General features: G+C 39.7%; 1 protein-coding gene across 3 annotated transcripts in view; it reads right to left on the bottom strand.

Annotated features, from left to right (window-relative positions):
- kazna (kazrin, periplakin interacting protein a) overlaps positions 1 to 24380 on the bottom strand; it is a 230353-nt gene that overhangs the window by 13819 nt on the left and 192154 nt on the right. The window contains exons 7-12 of one of the 3 annotated variants that reach the window (XM_088332102.1): positions 21274 to 21465; positions 6307 to 6443; positions 4584 to 4751; positions 3965 to 4048; positions 2164 to 2353; positions 736 to 872 (exon numbers count right to left, since the gene is read on the bottom strand). In XM_088332102.1, the coding sequence (XP_088188228.1) occupies positions 736 to 872; positions 2164 to 2353; positions 3965 to 4048; positions 4584 to 4751; positions 6307 to 6443; positions 21274 to 21465 (908 nt within the window). Of the gene's footprint in view, positions 1 to 735; positions 873 to 2163; positions 2354 to 3964; positions 4049 to 4583; positions 4755 to 6306; positions 6444 to 21273; positions 21466 to 24380 lie in introns of all 3 variants that reach the window. The other 2 variants (XM_088332101.1, XM_088332103.1) reach the window with 2 other exon arrangements.

The raw sequence follows: 24380 nt of genomic DNA, 5'->3' as shown, positions 1-24380 counted from the left end.
CAAATAAAAAACACAAACAGTTCTTTCAGTATGTTTCTTAGTTCTTTCCGCATTTGTCAGAAATGTATTGCTGCTTATTAGCGGTGCAGGATTTTGCAGTCTTCATCTTCATTAGTAATCTTTGAAAAAGTTGTTACCAATGAACGAGAGGAAATGAGGCAAGAGGGGATCTGTCTAACGAGAAAAAAAAGTGTTAAAAGAAAAAAAAAATCCTGTACAAAAATTGTCATACAATTTGAAATAACTCATAAAATACAGGGTACCTGTATGAGTTGGAATATCAAACAGGAACGCCTTAAGATTCCCTTTTTTTGTACTTTATGAATATAACCGTGACTTTTCATTTTGGGCAAAATGTGATCATAAATACTGGAAAGCAAATATGTTTGCGACGGCGAAAGTGTGTAATGAAGCGGTTGGCTTATCATGTTACGGAACCAAATAAAACCTGGGAAAGAGTAAATACACAAGTAATGAGTTCAATAGAAATGTAGGAATTCTGGTCATGAGTGGTTTCATCATCCTGCGATGTGTTTTTTGGTTTGTTTCGTCATGAAATGCAAAGAAACTGCACAGATAAAACTGTACACGTTCCTACTCGGAAAATTGAGACTGGTTATTTCTGAGGAGACAGCGAGCAGTAAGAAAATGGAAAAATTATCTTTAAAAAGTGGAAATGCTGCGAAGGGTTTTACGGGCTGAGGAAGAGTTTAGGGACTGACAGGCGATGCTTACATTGCAGAGCGAGTGAGTCCGATGACGCGGAGAGTTGATATCGCTCGGCGTGGACGACCGGTCTCCATCCACAGCCGATGCGTCTGAGATGATGGAGGGCTGACGCGAGTGGCATGGGCTCACCCGCACGGCAGCCACTAAACGGGGTGAGAGGGGGAGGGAAAAGCTTATGATTTATTATTACTTTTTTTGGGTGGCATGGCAGGTGAACCTTGGCACTGAATGCAAAACAAAAGTACTAAAAGGGATTATTTTGACATTGTTTATAGTCATAGCTTATATGAATATATATACATCCCAAATCAAAAGCCAAAATTTGCAGTAATCATGTTGTTGCCAAGCAACAGTGAGTGAGTACGTAGCAGTGATACATTTGCAGACTGTGATATAACGATAGTTTCCTCGTTTTGAGCTCAGCCATTCACTCGGTTAAATGACCAATTTACACAAAATGTCGCATTAAACTTTGCATTAAATGTTGAGAGACAGGATTTTTGTTGTTGAAAGAGTTAAGTTGAAATTATATCAATAATTTCAGACGCACCTACCAAAAATAGTGTTTTGTCATATTTTTCACACATAAGGTCCACAAATGAAATGGAAACTACTGTAATGTTGATTAAAATCGGAATATATGTTTCAACGAAAATCGATCCTGGGTCGCAACGCTGATGGCGCTGACACGTTACCACTGGACCACCAACGATACAAATGACGAACGAAAAGACATTTAAACTTATCTCATTATCACTTTTTTTACTCACGATGCAAGAAACATTGATTTGCCTAGTGCATTCTCATAGTATCTCCACTTCTTCACCTGAGCGGTTTAATATGTATGCGTACGTAAAAAACTTTGTATAGTATTTTGTTGAAAGACTTTCTGTTTTCTCCATTCCCTAATATTCCTTGGTGAAGAAGTGGAGAGACTGGAAAACCAATCAAAATGCACTATGCAAACCAGTGTTTCTGGCACCATGAGTACAAATAGTGTGATAATACATGTCATATGCCCTAATGATGGTGTAGTGGAAAAGTGTTGGCACCCTTACCGCCTTAACTTAGTTATTGAGTCCAATTGCATACAATGTACAGTTAGTAAATAATTAAAAAAAAGCTTTTTTGACTGTTACTAGAACTACTTTAAACAATTTACACCCTTATGTAGTTTCCCTGTGTTTATTTTTAATACATATCAAAAAATCAATAACAATGTCCCTTATTTTCACAACAGGAATATGAGCATCTCTGTTGGTTCGATCCAGGCATTCTGATTAAGTTGAAGCAAAGGCAACTGGGATATAAAGCATAGGTGTGTACGAGAGCCTGCTGCTTCATCAAAAAAAATGGGATGATGGGAAATAGCACGCTCACAAGGGCACGCGGCGCCAGCGGGTGCATGCGGCCATGACAGAAGCGGACGTCTACCTTGTCTGTCGGTGGCATGGCCCGTGTGCACGTAGAGTGTTTGCTGACTTTGTCGGATAGCTGCTGTTAAGGGAAGGTCGGCCTGCATCACCCACTCCTGGTTGTTGCCATTGACGACAGTCTCTGTTGGCATTGCCACTGAGTGGCGCTTAGGCACGTCCTTGGTAAGGGTGGCAAGTGACTGTTTGGCCTTAGGAGAGGAGAAGAGAGCCATAACACTGCATTTAGGTCAACTAATATGTTAGGACTGGCCATATTCACCACTGGCGCTCAGGTTATTTGTATAACTATTTATTTTGAAGTATAGGGGGGAAAAAAGCATTCCTCTATACAGATATGGGTGTGCTTAAGATTTAACATTGATACATATAAAATGAGCAGTTTTCAAGCAATATCCTTTGTTGAGAATTGTATCAGCTACACAGCAGAACAAAAATATGCATGCAACAGAGACTCTTCTTGACACCTGTTGGGTCATCCCCTAACATTTCCCTTACAATAATCCAGCCACCCATCTGTCAATCTTGCCATTTATCCTTCTATCCATTGATCTCTGTCCATCCATCCATCTGCCTGTTCACCCAGTCAGTTCTCCACCAGTCTTTATGTATCCATCCCCATGTCTATCCATTAATGCATCTATCCATTCATTCTTCCATGTTTTTGTCAATCCATCCACCCATTCTGTCTCTCTGGACATTCATTCGTCTGAATGTTCGTCCATCTGACCATTCTCACAACCATGATTTTGTCCCTCTAATCCATCCATCCATCCAACGATGGTTTTCTCCATTCATGAATCCATTGTCTGACTTTCCTTTCATTCACCCATTCATCCTACCTTATCTGTTGGCACTGGCATATTTGCGTCAGGCGGTAATGCCAAGCAAGTAGTTCTTACCTGTGCTTTGATCAATTAATCATCATTTCCTAATTGCCCTTTGAGTTTATCCTCTTTTAGCGTGGTAAAGAAAGTAGTTATTGTCACATAATTATGCAAGTGGGTAGGTTTTCAGCAGAAAGGTAATACTTTTGTACCCAATTTTGTAATTGTTATTAGTGTGTGCAAAGTTGCAGTTTGATTCTCCATTTTCTTATTTAAACAGCTGAGTGGGCATAGCTTTTCCTCAACGTTCAGATTCTTTTGGCTTTTGTTTCTGCATTATTTTTGGATGGCAGTACAGATCGCAGGTCACAAATAATCTAATTTGTCTGTTTGATTCATAACTTCGACATTATAACAAAAATATTCAAATTAAAGGGTAATGATGGCACTGTTCCTGTTATGTGGTGTAGGTAAATGGTTTATATATGTCAAAAAAAATCGTTAGCCACTCAGTCACTAAATTTGCAAGGCTCATAATAAGCTGTTGAGAGACATTTAATATATTGATTTCCCTCTTCAATTATCAGTTTTGTATATTGTCTATTTAATGCTACCTGAAAGGCACTCTTAATCACCATGCAAAACAAGAGGGTGCAAATCAACAATGCTACAATCATCTCCATTGCAAGCACCACTCTTACATCGGTCAAGCGGCCATCCATCACCAGGGTTGACATGCAAAACAAACATAATCACAACCCTCATTAACCATATTCTTTTAGAATCAAAACTAAATTACGTTCCTTTAAATAACAAAGGAAAGCTAGGGATCAATTCAGGTCCAATACTAGGTTCGATTGGGGGATTAGTCAAACATGTAGGTATCCATAACAACAGAACGGGGATCTTTCCATGGATCAAGAGCGGGTTAAGAAAGGTTAAAGTCAAAGCTGAACAGGGCGGGGTCCATCTTACCGCCATGACCCTCGGGGAGAAGTCCCTGTCCCCGAGCCGCTCAAACAACCGGAACTCCATTCTTTGACTGACACAGTTACTGATCTGAAGAGGGGTGGAGACATGAAGGAGGGCTGTACTGCACAGTCATTTTTTGTAATTAAATATATTTCAAATGTTGATGTGATCACCAGGTAAATGTTGCATCTTGTTTGTTTACTAGCAAGAACACAAAAAAACTAAAAAGCTGATTTTAAGGAAACCGAGTCATACACTATGAGGAACGGGTGATATATTAGTGAATTAATTATTGTTAAAAAGCTATGTAATTCATTTTTAACTAGTTGACAATCAGAAAACCAAAATGTCATCAATCCATGATTTGCCTAATAGCATGTAATTCTATCTTTACAGAAGCTACACTGCATCAAGTAGCAATTTATTGCTGACTTTTGAGTACAGAAAGTATTTAAGGATTATTTCCCAAACTACTATTGATTTTATTTAGCTATTTGGCATGGCCTCCTTTCATGAACCAGGAGGTCGCATGCAACTGTAACCAAAGACATTGTGGCTTACTCTGTCGGTGATACTTTGAAATTTGTTTCACAATTGCTCAATGTATCGTCCCCTTTCTCACCATGGCCAGCTCCGCCTCCAACTCCTTGATGCGGTTTTCTTTGAGGTCGAGCTGCGTGCGCAGGAATCCCGTGAGCTCGGTGGCTTCCTTGGTTTGCCTTCGTAGGTCCCATTTCTCCCTCTCCAGCATGTCTTTCTCTTTGGCCAGAGACTTCACCGCATCCTCGCTCTCCTGGCAGACAACATTAGCCTGAAGTTGGCTGCTACCCCTCAAAACTCTCAAAAAACATTGTTATTTTTCGCTGGTAAATGCCAATACTGACGACAGCTACCTATCCAAAACAACTGTTTAAATATGACATTTAGAAAGTTTTATAACCATACGACGTGGTGTTAAAATCAAATTTTGGTACACATTACGCATAAAGCCCAGTGAACCTAATTGAACTGATATCTAAAAAAAAAAATATTCCAACGTGATCAGCTACCTAAAGCAATAGTTTCTTACAAAATTGTTGACTTGAGATATAATTGCAAATTCTTCTCATAAGAAATTTTAATGCAGTTAAAAATATTAGAAAAATACGTTTTTAAAAATTGTCTGAAGTAGCTTGTCAATCATATTGAAAGGCAGATGTAAATTGAACTCATATCCTTTTCGTGCATTTAAGTTAGAGTAAATGCATGTGCATCCCCATTGCATTATGGGAAATGTAGTATCTGTGTTTTAATGATCTGGAGGCTGCCAGCTTGTTGCAGGCTAATTCTCATAATGACTTAAGATCATTTCAAAGGCCTTTCCGTGGGCCGCATTTGGCATGTGGGCCTTGACTTTGAGTTAAGTACCTTGAGAGATCACCATGTATGCCTCAGGGATTTTTCACATTCCACTTAACCGGTCTGAAAAATATTTCTTTGTAAATTTCTTTTTGGAAATGATTATTAGTGACAAGAACAACAAATAACATATTCCTCTACTTGGAAAATGCAACAACCAACCTGTTGCCATTAATACAGCGTCACTGAAGGTGTAACTGCCTTTGTCAAAACTTTGACACGGGCGTATTTTGCATTGAAGACTTTTCACGGGGCAGCAACATAAGACACATAATAACACACGCAAATCATTTTCTTTAAAACAGATCACGTACGATTAAAAAAACTATTGTTTTTGAATGCTAAATACGCACTGAGTTGCTATTCCAATCTGATATCTACAATGTGGTCCAAAATATTGTCTGATGCTGACGTATTATCCGATCCGGTGTTGAGGAAATAATATTTGATTGGTTCTTTCCCCCCAAAAATACTTTTGAGCTTATCATAGTTTATAGTACTGGTTACTGGACTTGACTCTGGTTAACATTATCAACCCGGAAATTAGTCTAACTCCAATACGTTTGAAGTCATTCGTGGTTGTTATCCATACATCTCCTGGAAAGAAAAGGAGGAGCAAAAACTAGAATACATTGTTTGTATCTGAGCATCAATATCAGAGATTTTGGATTAAATACCAATGGATGAAAATCCTAAAAAAAAATTGAGTCTGCCTTTGGACCAATATTTTATACAAAAGTTGGTTCAGGACACCACAACAGAAAGTTTGACAGTTTCTGTTTAAAAACACAACTTATTGGGTGTGAATGATTACAGTTGAAAAAAAATAACTGGTGCTTGTGTCCTTCAGTTTTTTGTATGTGGCCAGGGAAACGTTTTGACTCTTCTGAAATAAACAAACCCAGCAAAAAAAACAAACAAACAGGCTGATGCATATTTTCTCGTACTTTTCTGTGCTGATCGTAGTTGCGAATAAAATCTCGGAGCTGCTCCTCTCGACTCTCCAATGTGGAATACAGTTGCTGCATCTGATTGACCAAGTCCGCCTTTTCCGCCTTGAGACGCTTTCGGTCTGACTTCATGGCTGACTCCAAACAAAAGCAGACAGGCAATTGGTTAGCACAGGCTTATTGGCTAACACGAGGGTCTGGAACACACTTCTCGGGAGCTGCATGTGAACCTTTAATGCTGCCTAGTGGCTCCTTGGCACGTTTTCAAAAATGTCAACAAATGGAAAAAGATGAGGCAGATAAATATTTTGCTTTGCTCTATTACTGGTATGAGGTTTTAAAAACACAGAATACAGATTTTCGCCCCAAAGGCAGCAGTCTAATATTGTGACGTAAAGTAGTGCCTCTCAGCCTTGAACTCCTGCCCGGAGACCCTAGCTGCAATGCAAAACTCCGGGGATTTCTCCTCCGCTTGTTTACCTCTATCTTCCCTGTCACCTGTGTCATAGCGGAGCTCTGCAGCGGCCCAGGTTGTGCCCCTTAAAGGGGCAGTGCCACAATGTGACTCAGCCTCTCGCTCTACCCCTATATCCAAGGGAGAGAGAATAGGATGTTTTACCCATACATTGACTTGTTTGGTATCTGCACAGAATTCAAACCTAAACTGTATTGATTTGATTTTATCTTTTGAAACGGCTGCTGGTTCATTTTTATAAATGCATGCTGGATCTTATTGCTCTCTTTTAGCTTCCCAGATGAGGAGCATCCTATGCACGTTCCGTTTTGTAATTGTTTTTTCAAATCCTCAGAATAAAAGGACATGACAATTTGATTTCTTTAATGCAATTCTTTAATTGCATCAAAGGAATTAAACGTATTGTAATTTATTAATAATATAACCTCAAGATGGCGGCGCGTCGGGTAGACGCTGCGGCTCGGGCTCCAGTTCGTCTTTTGTTTTTCAGTGTCCCCTGATCCCTCTTATTTTCCCTTCGACTCCCTTCGCATTTACAATAATATCCACTACATCCCGAGGGATATACAGAGACCACCGGATCTCCCTGGAAGATTTGCCGCCTGCCGACAATGACAACGACGGAGAAAAGACTGAGCTAAGCTAAGAAGGCGACCACACAGACCAGCGCTCCCAAGCATGTTCAACCAACGCCAGATCCATCCGTCCACAATGAGTGAATTGAGCTGCGGATCGCCACCAACAACGTCCGGAATTGGAGGACTTTTTTTTGCCATCACGGAGTCTTGGCTTTCCCGACGCCGCATTACATCACCGGCTCGAAGGAGACGAAGACTCCGGTAAAAACAGGGGTTAGAGACTACGCGCTACAATAGTAGCGGAACCATTGACACACAATGCTCACTCGATATGGAGTTTCTAGCTATGTACCGGGAGAGTTAACTGTGGTCTTTGTGTTTGCTGTATACTTTCCACCGCTAACAGTTTCACCAGATGCTAACGTTAGCATAGCGCTAAATCTCCTGCCCGCTGCTAAACATCAGCTTGCACTACCCCAACGGAGCTTTATCGTCGACGGCGACTTTAATCGGGCATGTTTATTGACTGTACTCCCAAATCCTTTCAATTGTGGACTCCCAAATCTACTAAATTGTGGACTGAGCAATTCGGAAAAACGCTGGACTGTGTAATGTAAGATCAAACATTCGGTTGTGTCCGGCAACTCTGTTTGACCGTCACAACCCCCCCGAGGACAACAAAGTCAGTTAGTTATTTGTTCCTTTGTTTCTTTGTTTCCTTATCCTCACTGTAAATGTGGAACTGGAGTCGTCCAATTTCGTTGTCACAGCATACCCCATGTTGTAACAATAACAATAAAGGCATATTCTATTCTATTCTATAATAAAGTCAAACTTGAGACGATATCCTACAACACAGTAGTCACATGGTGCAACTAATTTAGTAATTTTGATAGTAGGCTTATATAGCTAATTTAGATACATACAGTATGATTCGCGCAACTTGCATTCATCATAATGCTTATGTAAGGTAAGATAAGATAAGATCCTTTATTCGTCCCACAATGGGGAGATTTTGTTACAGCAGTAAAACAACAGCTTAAAATATCATCATTGTAAACAAGTATTCAGGATATATCCCCCCAAAAAAGGAAAAAAAAAGAACATTTCCAATGGCAGGTGTGTAAAATAGTTGAAGTAAAGTGGCCAGTAATGTGCAAATATGCAAAGTCATGGAGGGTGTGCAGTCTATGAGGAGCACTGCTTATTATAGGGCCCGGTCACACAGCCGTTTGCGTCTGTATCGCGGGTAAAATTTTGCGTTTTTTTTTGCCCGTGGTTGCCCGCGATGGAAAATGCGCAAAATTGGCCAACCCGCTGTTCATCGGTGGTATGCCGGCAAAACAGACGCCGGCGACTGTTTCGCTTCCTCATCGCGTCATTTCAGCGTCATTTTCTCTTGTGGACCACGGGTATAAAAGCTGCCGAGCCGGCGTTATGCCGAGAAATGCATCTTTGCCGAGATTTGCGTCCCCTCGCTACTACAACCACTTTTACCTCGTTTTATCTAACTTTTATATCACTTTTAGGGAATTTAATGGCGAACATATAAATCCACTTCGTCTTGCATTTGTTGGGAATGTAATACAACTTAAACCATTCCGTCTTTGTATTTGTTGTGAATGTAATCGAACGGTAATGCACGCCGTATACAAATCACTTTTGAGCAGGTAACATGTTTATTTTGCCTTTTTCTATTCAAATCGCTCGTATTGAAACTGTTATGCACTCTACCATAAAGCTTATTTCTGCATAATAAGCTTTACGGTAGAGTGCATAACAGTTCTCAAAAGTGATTTATATACGTGTGCATTACCGTTCGATTACGTTCACAACAAAAACAAAGACGGAATGGTTTATGTGGTATTACATTCCCAACAAATGCAAGACGAAGTGGATTTGGTTATATGTTCGCCATTACATTCCCTAAAAGTGAGATAAAACGAGGTAAAAGTGGTTGTAGTAGCGAGGGGATGCAAATCTCGGCAGGGATGCATTTCTCTGCATAACACCGGGCTGTAGAAATCATAACCGCTCAAGACACAGTCCCGTGAAGATCAAGATTTCAAGCTATGGCACCGAAGAAGCCAATATGTTATTATTGTAATAGTTTTTCATTTTTATTTTATTATCTTGTTATGAAATGAAAAGAAATGTCAAGACATAAAAATGGATTTAGACGAGGTCACTACGGTGACGGGGATCCATGTTCACCCCTTGACGTCTCGAGCACAACTGACGTGCGCTCGGCAAATCGCGCTGTATATACGCGGAGAAAGGCGTTTGACCGTCACACGCGTAACACGCTAATTTCACGTAATAACACCGCGATACAGGCGCAGAACATGCTATGACCGTGCTCCACCCACGATTACCCGCTGAAATTTCGCGTCCTACCCACGTGTAACCACGCCCTGGCCGCGGCCATAGCGCGTCATTTCTGCGTCATTACCTCGTGTGTACCACGTGTGCCGCTCGCGGTTAACACGTGGTCTATAGTTTTGAGCAGCGCAAAACTTTTTCGCGCGGCCAACCGCGTGTGAATTTCCGACCGCGAGTAAAGCACTGCTGTATCTCGTCTATAGGGCGATCTCAAAGCGTCCAACAGCGTCAGCTTCACGGGCAGAAATTTCTGGCCGTGATTCAGCCTCGATACGCCCGTGAAAGGCTGTGTGACCGGGCCCTAAAGTTTTGAGCAGCGCAAAACTTTTTCGCGCTGCCAACCGCACGTGAATTTCCGACCGCGTGTAAAGCACTGCTGTATCTTGTCTGTATGGCGATCTCAAAGCGTCCAATAGCGTCCGCTTCACAGGCAGAAATTTCTGGCCGTGATTCAGCCACGATACAGACGCAAACGGCTGTGTGACCGGGCCCATATAGTGAGACGGCTGCAGGAAGGAAGGACCTGCGGAAACGCTCCTTCACACACTTTGGGTGAAGCTTTTATATTTTGCGGGTCAATGCATTTTATTTTTGGTCCTACATGGCTCTTTCAACATTTTGGCTTGCCGACCCTTCGTTTAACACAACAAATTCTTTGGAGCACCTCTGTTCTATCCGAAATAAATTCCTATGCTTATTATTATTTTCACACGCAATCGCTTAGGAACATTATGTGCAGTTTTCACACAGTAGCTTTTCAAGTATCTAAGTGTTGGTGAAAATTGATTTTGTCCATGTTCACACAACAATTGTTTTTGAATCTGATAAATGAATAGGCCTGTTACTTTGCAATTTCGTATCATTTTTTGAGCAGCACTTAACTGGCTCTTGCAATTTGGGAATTTGTGCAGTCAGTAGTGTTATAACAAAGTCTGATTTATCGCTATCTTAAATTTGATGTTTTGAAGTGAAATAAAATTAAATTTTGTCCTGGATTGAGCTAGGTTATGAATTCTAGGGTGGGGGAAAGTCTACCATGGAAAATCCACAATCTCTACCCCCCATGAACATGTCTGCAGGGTAATTTTATGATGGAAGGACTTTCAAAAAACTAATCAAATGACACTAATATTAATTACATTTCAAAGGAGCCTTTCCACCGTAAATACTAAAAATTATGAAGGCAATTTCTTATTTATTTGGTGTAGCCTCGAGGCTTGAAGGTAATAGTGTCTTAAAGGAAAGCAGAATAATTATTGAAGCAATATTTTTGCAAAAAATATGTGAACGTTATCTGTATAATAACAACAAAAAGAGCATAAATGCACTTTATTTAAGAGACACGTTTACTATAAGTTTAAAGAAACATTGTTACAGTTTGTAAAGCCATGTTTGTGTTTTTACAATAACATATTTCTTTTAACGAACAATATCTACAAAATGTTTATTGCTAGCAGAAATGATAAGCAATTCATGTCAAGAACCAGAACCGGATCAGGACCCAATCGCATGACGTTCTCACGCGAGCCTTTTTTTTACAGGAAATGGGGAGTCATGCACGTTAGGCAACCGGTCTGGCAGGGAAAGACAGGAAGCCAAAGACCGACGAGATTGATTCCAATTGCCCGAGTTGATACTGGACGGATGGGGTCGATACCGGACAGGACGGGACAGACAAGATGGATAACAAATCAGGATATCGAAAATAAACAGGAGAAACTAGACAGGAAAAAATACTGTATAAAATAACAAACGGGAAAAAACAGACGGAAATAAAACTTAAATTAAACGGGACAAAAATAAAGGGGAACAATACCGGACTGAAATTCAACAGGAAAACAGGACCGAGTCAGAACCCTCGTCTGGTGGGGCAGAAGTTTGTTTGACGGGCTGACAAAGGAAGCAAAAGAGCGCTGAGCTTAATATAGACAGAAAGCCAATCTCTCAACGAGCCACAGCTGGCGCCACACGGGTGGGGCCAATTGGGCACCATGGCAACCGTGACACACACGAGCGCGGCCAATTGGGCGCCATGGCAACCATGACAATTCGGGCCAATGTTTCTCATAGTATTGTGAGACCCCGGTGGGTGGACAGTCAAGGGGGGTTCTGGGACACCCCCCACCCGTGAGAAAATGTTGTACATTTTAAATTGAAATACATCGATGTGGTGCATTTTTAGAGAAAAATCAAGACGCTTGCTCTAGGATGAATATGTGCCCTTGTAAATAAATCAACCATTATTGATCAAACATTAACAATCGATCATAACATAAATCATAAATACACTAGTTATGAAAAGCAATGACACGGCAAACAAGTCACACTCACAAAGCATGCTAAACAAGAGAGGGGTTTAATGCAAAAAAGTCTGCTCTCTGTCTAATTAGAGCTCTCTAGATCGCTTACCTAGACTGAAAGGAAAAGCCCTCCAAGTTTGTTGTACTTTTGCATAATGACAATAAAAACCGCAGCATGTTGGGGCAGTGGTTAGCGCGTGTGCAGCACAGTTCTGAGGTCGTGAGATCGAACCTCCTGTGTGGAATTTACATGTTCTCCCTGTGATTGCGTGGCTTTCCTTCGGGCGCTCCCACATTCCAAAAACATGCATGTTGGGTTAATTGGCCGGTCCAAATTGTCCCTAGCAAGTGAATTGCCTGTCTCTGTGTGCCCTGCGACTGGCTGGCAACCAGTTCAGGTTATCCCCTGCCCACTGACCAGAGATAGCTGGGATGGGCCCCAGCACCCCTGCGACCCTACTGAGGATAAGCGGTGCAATAATGGATGGATGGATGGACAATAAAGACAAGTCAACTTCAATTCTGTGTTCTGTCTTCATTCTTAGATCTAAAGTTGTTATTGTGTTACAGTCGTATACTCCCAGTCAGTAATGACATCATCTCGAGCTAAGTTTTGACACATGGGGGCTTTTATGAAGGGGCGTCTCTAATTTGTGGATTTTATTTTTTGCGGGTGGTTCTTGGCCTGATTGACCGCGATAACAGAGGCATTACTGTACAATTCTTTTTTTTTGATTTTTGTCTTAAAAATATCAAAAAATTGAAACTCAATTTAAGAATTTTCACTGAGACTCAGAAGACCTAGATTGTTTCTCACATATTGCACGTTGATTTAAATGCAGGAGCATATTAATGTTGATTCAACACTTCCTGCCCCTGATGCATGCTTGCCTGTGTGCCCATTTGCATGTATAGGATGCTTTCGAGCAAGTGAGTAAATGCCATGGAGACCATATATGAAGGCAATGGAAGGTTATGAATCACACAAACAGTCGTTTTTGGATTCCCGCTTGCTGTCTGTTGTTCATCCTCACTATCAAATGTTGCTTCCGTGGCCCACACCAGATGATAAACAGCGTGTTTATTCACAGAGCCTGTAAGGCAAGAGTGATGATTTTTCTCCTTTTGTTGTCAGCGTTTTGCATTTTCTATTTGACACCTTTTTTGTCATTTTTTTCTGACGTTTGCCAACAGTTTCTATTGAACTTGACGTGTTCATCTTTGTCTTCATCATTTGGCTATTATCTGTGCACGAACACCGCGACTGTCAACTATTTTCAAAGATCACATCTGTTTCCCTATCTGTGCTACTTTCTTTCTTTGACGTTTCAAAAGCCGCTTCTAGGGAAAACAGCGCATCTGTTGGAATAGTGTACAAGGACATCATGCTTCACTTTCTAACAAAATAAGAGAACAGTAAGGTTTCTTTTGGAGGGGGTTATTTGGAAAAAATAGCTTGACGTTTGTTCTCTTTCAGCATAAGCTTTCTAATAGGTTACTGTAGCAACGCATCACTTTTTTCCCTCTTCCTGTTTTCTGCCTTTTGTGCTCTAATTCCAGTAAAAAAAAAAACACATTTCCTCCACTGCACAAATGCACTCTTCAGTTTTCCTTTTAATTCCTACCTATATACAGTATATTTTATACATACAGTCATATGCAAAGGTTTGGGCACCCCTGATCATTTTCAAGATTTCCTTTTATAAATTATTGGTTGTTCGGATCAGCAATATCAGTTAAATATATCAAATAGGAGACAGAGTGATATCTGTGAAGTGAAATGAAGTTCATAGGAGTTACAGAAAGTTTGCAATAATTGCTTGGACAAAAGGTGCATAAATGTGGGCGCCCCAACAGAAAAAGTACATCAATATTTAGTAGATTCTCCTTTGGCAGAAATAACAGCCCCTAAACGTTTCCTATGGCTTCCAATGAGGGTCTGGATTCTGGTTGAAGTTATTTTTGACCATTCTTCTTTACAAAACATCTCCACTTCTGTCAGGTTTGATGGTTTCCGAGCATGGATAGCCCGCTTGAAATGACACCAAAGATTTTCAATAATATTCCGGTCTTGGGACTGAGATGGCCACTCCAGAACATTGTACTTGTTCCTCTGCAAGAATGCCTTAGTAGAATTTTAGCAGTGTTTGGGGTCGTTGTCTTGTTGAAGTATCCAGGCCCGTTGCAACTTCAGCTTTGTCACAGATTGTAGAACCTTGTCCGCAAGAATCTGCTGATACTGACTGCAATTCATGCGACCTTCAACTTTAACAAGATTGCCAGTACCTCCGTTGGCCACACAGCCCCACAGCATGATGGAACCACCACCAAATGTTACTGTGGGTAGCAAGTGTTTGTCTTGGAATGCTGTGTTCTTCTTCCACCATGCTATGCTCCTTGTTATGTACAAATAACTCAATTTTATTCCTGGCTTGTCCAAATGTGGTTTAGCATACCTCAAGCGACTCTGTTTGTGGCATGTGCACAGAGTACGCTTCTGTCGCATTACTCTCCCATACAGCATTTCCTTATGCAAAGTGTGCTGAATAGTTGAATGATGCGCAGTGACAACGTCTGCAGCAAGATCATGTTGTAGGTCTTCCGACCTGGTCTGTGGGTTGAGTTTGAGTGTTTTCACCATCCTTGGCCCCTGCTTGTCTGAGATTTTTCTTGACCTGACACTCCGAGCCTTAACTAGAACTGTGCCTGTGGACTTCCATTTCGGCCTTAACTAGAACTGTGCCTGTGGGCTTCCATTTCCTCAATACGATCCTCACAGTGGAAATTGACAGATGAAATCTCTGAGCTAGCTTTTTGTATCCTTCCCCTAAACCATGATGTTGGACAATCTTTTCAGGTCATTTGACAGTTGTTCTGAAGCTCCCAAGTTGCCACTCTCCAGAGAAGATGCAAAGAGGAGAACAACTTGCAACTGCCGCCCTAAATACCCTTTCTCATGATTGGCTTCACCTGTGTCAGTAGGCCAAGGGTCAATGAGCTTACCAAACAAATTTTGTGTTCCAATAATTAGTGCTAAAGGTATTCAAATCCATAAAACAACAAGGGTGCCCAGATTTATGCACCTGCCTACTTTTGTTTGAGTAATTATTGCACACTTTCTGTAAATCTTATGAACCTCATTTCACTTCTCAGATATCACTGTGTTTGTCTGCTGTATGATACATTTAACTGAAATTAATGATCCGAACAACCAATAATTTATAAATGAAAATCTTAAAAATTGTTAGGGGTGCCCAAACTTTTACGACTGTGTGTGTGCGTATATATATATATATATATATATATATATATATATATATATATATATATATATATATATATATATATATATATATATATATATATATATATATATATATATATATATATACACATATATAGGCTCTCCTATTATAAACAACTTCTTAAATTGTGATCTTTCATCCAGCAGCAGGACAATCAGCCCAAAGACGATCAAAATTAGTTATTTGGGGGAGTTAGCAGGGGAACCCGTCATTAAACCACTCAATGGTGAAATGTGATGTTGTTTAAGGAAATTGGACACAATGACAATCCCATTTACACAGCAGACATGCCAGATTCATACTCACCTCGTCCTACTAAATGAAATTGTGACCTCAATATGCACTGGCGTTCTAGTTCCTAGTGCTAAAATAATCATCGCAACATGACACGAGTTCTACAAGGTTTATCAAAGTGACCGAGGTTTTAAAACATCGTTATTGAAACGTTCTCATTTCCACAATCTCTTCCTAAAGGTAGCCTTTATGTCCCACATCCAAAACTAAAGGAAGTACTCAGTACTCCAATGTGTTAGGAGCTTTCTTATGCTGGCTGCTTTCATTAGTTCTTTGCTCCCCAAAAGCTTTGACTGCCCACACAGGAAGAGATAAACAGCACTGTAAGTCAGTGGGTGCCAAACAGGAATTATGGACACTTGCGAGAGTTGATAAAGGCTTAGCTCTCCATTTTCCTGTTGACGAAACAGCTTTAACCTCGCATGACTCCCACGTTGACTGATTTTGGATGATCAAACTTTTTTTAAAAAGGTGTAATAAAAGACGTAACGCATTGCTTCTTTGTACCATCTTTTTTGAAGTTAAGTTAGGTAGACCTAGATGTCTAATAGTGCCAAATGGTAGAATCTTAGGTTCTTAGGTTCGATCTCACGACTGTAGATATATGATTGTAAGTATGGATGAACACAGATAATTTTTCGGCTAAAACAAACAAATAAGAAGGATGGTGTAATTATGTCACTTAAAAAGTAAGTCGAGCGCTGTAGGACTGGCTTTCACTTGGGATAAGTCAGAGCACAATGAGGCCCCTAATCTTTTAAATTCGCACACAAGAAGGAAAGACATGGAAGGTGTCAAAATAAAAACTCTTACAGGCTTTTACGAACAAAACTTTGTGTTTCATCATGCACCCACATTTATGGTAGCTGCTATCCAGAATTTGGCTCTAATTTAGACGTTGACACTTCAGAGCTAATTACCTAGAATTACCTGCCCAAGTTTTATTCGGAAAACACGTACTTAGCGAGCCACATCAGTCTGTTTGAACCCCAACATAGATTGGCTGGAGTCAGCTACGTTCAAGAAGCGTTTCATTTACTTTCACTTTTCTTCCAGTATCTTTTTGACATAAGACATAAGCAATACACCATGTACACAGAGCAAATTTGCAAAAAACACAGAAACGCAGCAATATTATGACTGAATGCAAAAGCAGTTATTTACATTAATTAGAGTTAAATCTCATGTTGATCGACAAAATCCCATCAACACAATCCGACCCCAGTTTTGCGTGAAGTTCCAATTAAAGATGATGCCAAGAAATACAAAAACAGATAAAAATTACATCAATTAGGAAGAGTCTAAAAGTGCATGTGTGAGTTAGGCTTTTGATCCCAAATGGCGGCTCATGAAACATTTTAAGGTAAAACACATCCTCACTACCTGTCACAATATGAGCTGTAGGAAACACACTTTACCTTCTCTCAGCATCTTCTTAAAGGTATTCAAAAATATTAATTTATTTCAATTAGGCTCAGAACATGTAGTGCTCTTCCCCACAATTATGTAGATATGTTGCAAAATATTCTACACACCAAAAATACGAGAAATTCAGTCTGAAAGTTGACCGACATAGCTCTTTTCCCCTAGAGCTGTGATGTTACTGAAGGAACACTTTACTTTCAAAATGGTGAATCCCCTTAATACAACATACGAGCCAGCTTTGTAACAGACGGTGCTCGTAGTGAACAGAGATTGCAAATGAATTGAAACATTGCTTACCCTGTCTCTGGGGGACTTGTGACTGTTTTGTTCGAGTTGGGTGAGTCGACCTGCAAACGCTTCGAGGGGTAAGTTTACCTGCCGCCATTACAGTGTACGTACTTGTTTGCCTTTGCCTCTTTTTAGGTATGCAATTGCGGATTTTTGTTTCTGTTTGTCACTCCATGTGCCGCGGTGGGTATAGCAGTATCCTGCTAGCCCCCTGCTAGCATCAAGGCTGCCAAAGGCCCCCTGTTTTGTTTGCTCCCGGTTAGCCTGTTAGCAGCCAGCTAACCGGACAGCCTCTCATGTCGATTGGTTTATTCCTGGCTGGGTTCACGTTTGTCGGTGTAGCCATTTTTCCTTGTGGGTTCCCGGTAAACCAGGCAGCTCACTGCTTGTTTTTGGTCGGCCAACATCACGTGTTTCCACCAAGGCGGCGGCCAACTTTCGTTGATCGATCTCGGTCAGCCCCCGTTCGCTCGCTTGTATTTTATTTTTATTTTTTTTTGCCCGTTAGCCCCTTTTTTGCTGCTCGCTTTCTGTTGTACCATTATTGCATCCACGGGCAATGCAACACCCAAGCATTCTCCACAAGAAATACCAAAACTTGGCTTAACACTCGTTACCTCTGAACCTCTGTTGCATTGCGTGTGACGTCATGTGTTCTTGTCTACACATGCGTCAAAGTTGTGGCGTCCACACAGGTGATGCTTAAAAGTCACATGAAATCGCATACGAGTCACATTTAGTAGGAAATATGAATGATCTAAAAAAAAACATCGTATTTCACCCCAAAACGGGAATTGAGCTTTAAGCGTGTAAGTGTAAAATTAGCCTTATATACACGCCTGCGCTTCACGCTTTTAACAGTGCCGCCGACAACACCCTCAAGCAGCCTCATCTACATTCAGCTACGTCCGCTGCCTTGCATGACACAAATGGTGCACCGCACTATAGGGCGCGCCGCACAAATTAAAGAAAATCGGAGACTCTTATGTGTGCCTTATAGTCATGAAAAGACGGTAAATTACACGTTAACCAATACAGTGACTGGCTTGTTAGTGTCGCGGTGTTACTCGAATTACATCATAGCTCAGGAAGTTAAAGATGAGACAGGCTGTCTTCAAAATACATTATCTCAGAAAATAATTGCAAAATACGTATGAAATATTTATCTTGATTTTATGCAAAAACTATGTACTATTTTGTTACACATTGCATTTTTTAGAATTTGGAAATTACTTTCAATCAGGAAACACAAAAATACTATTATATGTCATTTCACTCATTCAGTGCCATAAGGTATGAATACGTTTTTAGATGCATTGTTCCTGAGTGACAAAACGTAAAAATATGTTTTTGTTTTTTAAACTTTTGTAAAGGCTTTGACCCATCTCTTTCGTAAGTATCAAGCATCTGAGAATTTTATCAGTATGACAAATCACTACTTGAGGGCAGGAGTGGCTTTGATCAGATATTCGTCAACAGTTTGTGCCGAGTTGTGTTCCCGTGTCCATGGTATCAAACTGTATAGTAAAGTATGTGTGGTGACAAAACTAAATATTTAAATACAGACTGGTAATGCTTCAAAGTTTTATTCTTTTTTTTTTTTTAAATGACTAAAGGTGCCTTTGTAAACTTTGGGAGGTATAGGTTTGATGTTTAGTGCATGCTTGCAATCGTCATGATGACCCAAATCATGTGATCACTTCACCGGCAACCTCGAAAGCTGAAAAATTCTTGCAAAATTGATGCATTGTTCATGCATAAGTTCACTGGTCTTGCAATAAAATTTCATTTTGCAAGCAAAGTGCCCCTGTCTTAATGTAGAGCATTGTTTAGATATTTTAAGTATAAAAATTAAAAGTTCTGACTGAAATACATCCTTTCATAAAGAGCCGTTTCTCTCAGAAGCTTTCTTGGAAAAAAATATTTCTAAAACCTAGCAATGTTAAACTGTTGTTTCTAAACAATGGTAAAAACTAGAATATTTTCTTTTTAATGAAATAAATGTTCAAGCTTTCTATGCCTATAAAGGTACAGTACAACATTTTCTGTAGGACTTTAAAAATGAATCAAAATGGCAGAAATTGTCTGGCACCGGCATTTCCCATTTAAGAGAAACATCTGTTACTGAAAAAGTTAATCTATATAGTCAGTTGAGTTGAGGAAGATTCCCCGTTATTCTTGTATGCCAGCTAATAATCAGGGTGCGATTGGTGTCGGAATAAAAGAGTATGAATTTACGTTTTTTTGGGGCAGATTTTTGCATAAAGAAGGAGGCAAATGATCAAGAGACTTGGTTTGGCAGAAAAGCCAAGGCTACATCTCATTTCTGTGTGAACACTGAAAATGTATATTTTGGTGTAATAATAAAGCAGAGGTTTTAAAAGTGTATGCATTCATAATCATAAAAAAAATACTTTGTTCAATAAATATTCTCGTGTCTTCACTCGTTAATGCAATATTTTTCCTTCTCAAACAATATAAAGTTAATTGGCATTGCTTTATTCAGCTTACCCCAACGGACGGAATAACTGACAATTTCCTGTCGTCTTCATTCCCATGGCATTGTTAAGCAGTGTAGCACAATCCCCCCGCTCCTCTCTCCTGACATTTTCGGACCTTGTAAGCAGGCTTAAATTCCTGTTTATTACCAGGAATTTACTGTAACTACATGCTAGGGGGTTCACTCTTAGTCTGTTTAAAATACTCTTTGCCAGTGAAAATATAATATAAGTCACAATATATCCTAAGGTACACAATTGCAAAAAAGGCATACGAAATAAAGCATTCCACACGATTCCAAAAGACAAAAACAAACTCAGTGAAAAAAAGGCCATTTTGTACTCAAAAGAAATGTCAAGACGTACTTTTAACATTCCCTATAGTTGGCTGGACAGCAACAAACAATGGTGACATTATTGCATGTATGTGTTGATTATATTTTATAGAATATTTGAGGAACAAGGTCAAATGAAATGTTTCCACTTCAATCTCTGTTTTCTTAAAAAGTACCGTACCCGTTTAAATTACCAATGTAGAGAACATATACTGTATTAATGGTAATGTAGTTTTTCTGGCCCATACCATGCCAGAAAATACAGTCGTTACAAGTGTTGATCATTTTTTTTTAAAAAAAGCATTTTGCTGCCTTGAGATCAAATCTTATAAACATCTCAATTGATCAGTATTAATGCGGCTTAAAACATACAAATGAATATACACTTCTAAATATTTATTAAAAATAATTCCCAGGTGTAGGTTAGTTGACCAAATGTTAGGTTTTTTTCACATGAAGTTTAATTCAATTTTAAGTAAGATTCAACGACATTCATTTTGATTCAACATAAAGATAAATTATCTTTTATTAAAAAATTGAAAACATTGAAAAATGAATTCACTGATTTTTTTTTTTATATTAAAAAGTTAAACTAAAGATGATCTGGAGATCAACAACGTCACCTAACCCTGCATTTGGGTTTGTTCGTTCGAATCGGTTAACTGGGGAACCACTTTCAAATTCGAAACGGTTATTGATGCGCAGCCCTACCTATGTATAATGTCTTGTTATCTTCATGCCAACATAAAAATAAGTCGCTGCTTTCCTTTATGGTGTTAAAAGCATAAATAGTAAAGCAACAGGCACTAATTCATTCTCCTTTAAGCACTGGACTAAAAATTGCTATATATTGTAGCAAACGTTGTCAACATGCAGTAATTGTTTTCATGTGCAATGCGACACATAGAATAAACATAGAATAAACATAAACATAGAATTCAGATCTTTGACTTTGTCGATTTGACCGTTCAAAGGAATAAAAAAAGATCCCAACTCTAAATTTGAATTCATTGACAATGAGATTACTGTGATCCCTCCCATTGACTTTATTGTGTCTGAAAGAGCTATTTGTGATAGTTCTGACCTTGCAAAGCTTCCTTGGCACGGTCCAGCTCTTGCTCCTTCTGTGCCAGCTGCACGCGGAGCTCGGTGGCGGAAAGCACGTCGGCCGAACATCCTCCTTGGCTCTCCTCCAGGTCTTTACTCAACATATCCTTCATCTGGCGCAGCAGGTGCACCTCTTCCTGAAGTTGGGCCACCTCCTCGCGAAGCAGAACTAGGATCACACACATGCGAAGCCAGTGAGTCAAAACTGTATGTATCTTTTTTAAATGACATTGGTGGCCGAGAAACGTTCCTCATGTCTTACTGAATGATGATAAAGAAAATACTGATGTAGATAAGATGATACAGTAAATTCCCAACTACAAGTCACTACATATTTCTACATTTCTATCACTTATAATTTTTTTTACCCGCGATGGTGTCGGCGTTGATTTAAAACATTCTTTCTGTAGTTCTTCCCAGCTGTGGTGCCTGCCCCGCATTGAAAAAAAAGGGGGGAAATGTCTAGTAGATAAAAGTAACACCGTTTGCTGCGATTCAAGAACCTCGTTTGCAAGCAGTGTCAAAAGCTGTCAGTCTTAATCAACTAGAGCAGCTGTCAATAATAAATAAATTTGCAGTAACGTTTACGCACAAAAACATTCTCAAAACAAGACGACTGTACCAACAAAAATTCAGAGACCCATACAATCACAACAATCTGTAGACATGCAGAGCCGTGTGACTTATCTTAAACCGTCCCAACCCTTGCGCGGATGATTTAGTCATAGAGAGTAATGCTACTACTCCATAAACAAATCATCATAAATGTCAACACTTGTTACAAACGGAGGAGCGATGATAACTATGGACAATTGATTGTTATCGGACTGATAAGAGCCTGATATACGTCATATTCGTTTTCAGGCAGATAAGAAAATATGCCCGATAATCTAGCACCACTGCTGCAATACTTGGTCCCCTCACTATCACTTTGCCATGTGCGCAAGGGATGGGGGAGCTTAAAATCAGTCGCTTGGCTCTCGATGTCAGTAGGCTGTTGTGATTGTACAGACTTCTGAATTTTAGCCAGTACAGTACATTAAGTTTTGTTTATCACACTCCTGCGTATCTGTTAATGCCAATTTAAACACTATTGATTGATTTCCTGGTTGATTAAGATTGACGGCTGCTGACACAGTCTGCCAATGAGTTTCTTAACTGCGACACAATGTGCTACTTTTCTGTACACGATATTTTTTTAAAATGTAAGACTTGGATGTTAATCAGTTTATTTTCATGCCTGATTAAGTATGTGGCTTAAAAGTTGTGCAATTTACACAAAGACATAGTTTCCTACTTAAATTTGCGCATGCAGCTTTTAACCAGATGCACTCTGTATTTCGAAACTTAGGGTAGTTAAACCCAACATATTTCATAGTACATAAACCCATTGGATATACTGTGAGAGCTATAAATTAGGTAAATTGAAGTTTATGAAATGGCGGACAGCCACTGAATTTTCCACATGGCCGCCAGGTTACCAACGACTCGTGCACTGATGCTTTGCATAACAAACGACATTCTGAGCGGGAGCCCGCTGAAGCGTTCATCCCCCTGCAGGGGTACACAAGCCCGTGCAGAAGCTGAACTGTGGCAGCCGCCGATTTCTTTGTGGATTACGATCGAAAGAGAGTTGTTGTTTTTTTTTCAAATCCCAGAAATGTGCGACATTGTCTTTTCTTAGAAGTCTAGTAGTCTAAGGCTGCAGTTAACTATTATTTTGGAATCGGATTCATCTTTTGAAAAACAATTAATTATTTAAAGCAAATAAACACATTTTCATTCTAATAACTGCATTCTAACACAAACAAAAACGTTTCCTATGAACATTGTGTGAAACAAATACAATGCTATGATTATTTTAAAACATAACATGTCAGAAAATAAGAAAAAAAAATCATAGTTTTTAGGAATGTAACAATACCAGCTGTCCCTTCCTACAATGACTGCCTTTTTAAGTACTGTGTAACAAGAAGGTATCTGAAAATAAAGGAATGGCAAATTGCAGTCAAATCAATTAAATGTTAAGAAAAATATTATGTTAGGATCTAATATAGCTTTATAAAATACAATTTTCAGAGGGAGGGGAATTTTAAGCTACAATTCTATCAGTATTGATGACATTTTGGCATCGGTCTGAAAAAATGTGCTACCTAGTAAATATTATCTTTCAAAATAACAAAATAAATCACTGGGATCGTGCAAAAATAGTTTTGATTTCCAAGATCATCACTCAAATCTTTAAAAAAAGCTAGCGTTAATTTAAAATTCTCCCAAATCTGCAGCTAATCACACAGTAATAATTTATAAACTGATTGTATTAATATTAATCCTAATACAATGTGAACATTATGTGATTTCTGAAAAGAAAATCATAAATTTGTGAATTTAAATGTAAAAGAACTTTAACACTGTCAGAACCAGAACAGGCAGTACCCAAGTGCGTAACATTTCACACGAAGCTTTATTGGAGGAAGTCAGGTGCGGGGAAACAAACAACAGCGATCCGGTACTCGATGGGCAGGAGGAGCAGGAAGCCCTCTCGAACGAAGCGTAGCCGGGGATCGAAAGCAAGTCGGGCAGCCGGGACGGGAGAATAGAACGTTGTCAGAGCTCAGGACAAGTCAGGTAACCAGAGATAATCGGCAAACCAGGGACGGACGAGCAGGATAGGACAGACGGGAGCCAGAGTCAAAAAGTGCTTGCCTTTGCATGTGCGGAGGTTCGCTGACTGACTGACCAGGAGTGAATGAAAATGACGTGTTTAAATAGGAGGAGAACTAATTAGGAAACAAGGGATAGCTGGGGCTAAACGAGAGGGCGCAGGTGAGAGGAATGGGCAAATCATGAGAAACACTGAATAAAAATAAGCCTGCCTCCCTTCACCTGCCTCCCCTGACTGCAAGCTCCTTATAAGACCATATTATCCAAAATTCGAAACATTTTCCTCCCTCTTGATTATCAGTTTTCCCTTCGCCACAGGTAAAGAGTCATTTTGACATGTTTGAATGTACACTTTCTTTCCATCAAACATTAGCAGCATCACCCGTTATGCATATTTCCATTTCCGTAAAATGAATCCTC

Source organism: Urocampus carinirostris, chromosome 3 (assembly GCF_059441175.1).
Source record: "Urocampus carinirostris isolate Australia breed hairy pipefish chromosome 3, RoL_Ucar_1.0, whole genome shotgun sequence".
Lineage (NCBI taxonomy): Eukaryota > Metazoa > Chordata > Actinopteri > Syngnathiformes > Syngnathidae > Urocampus > Urocampus carinirostris.
This window is presented reverse-complemented; position numbering and strand designations above follow the sequence as displayed.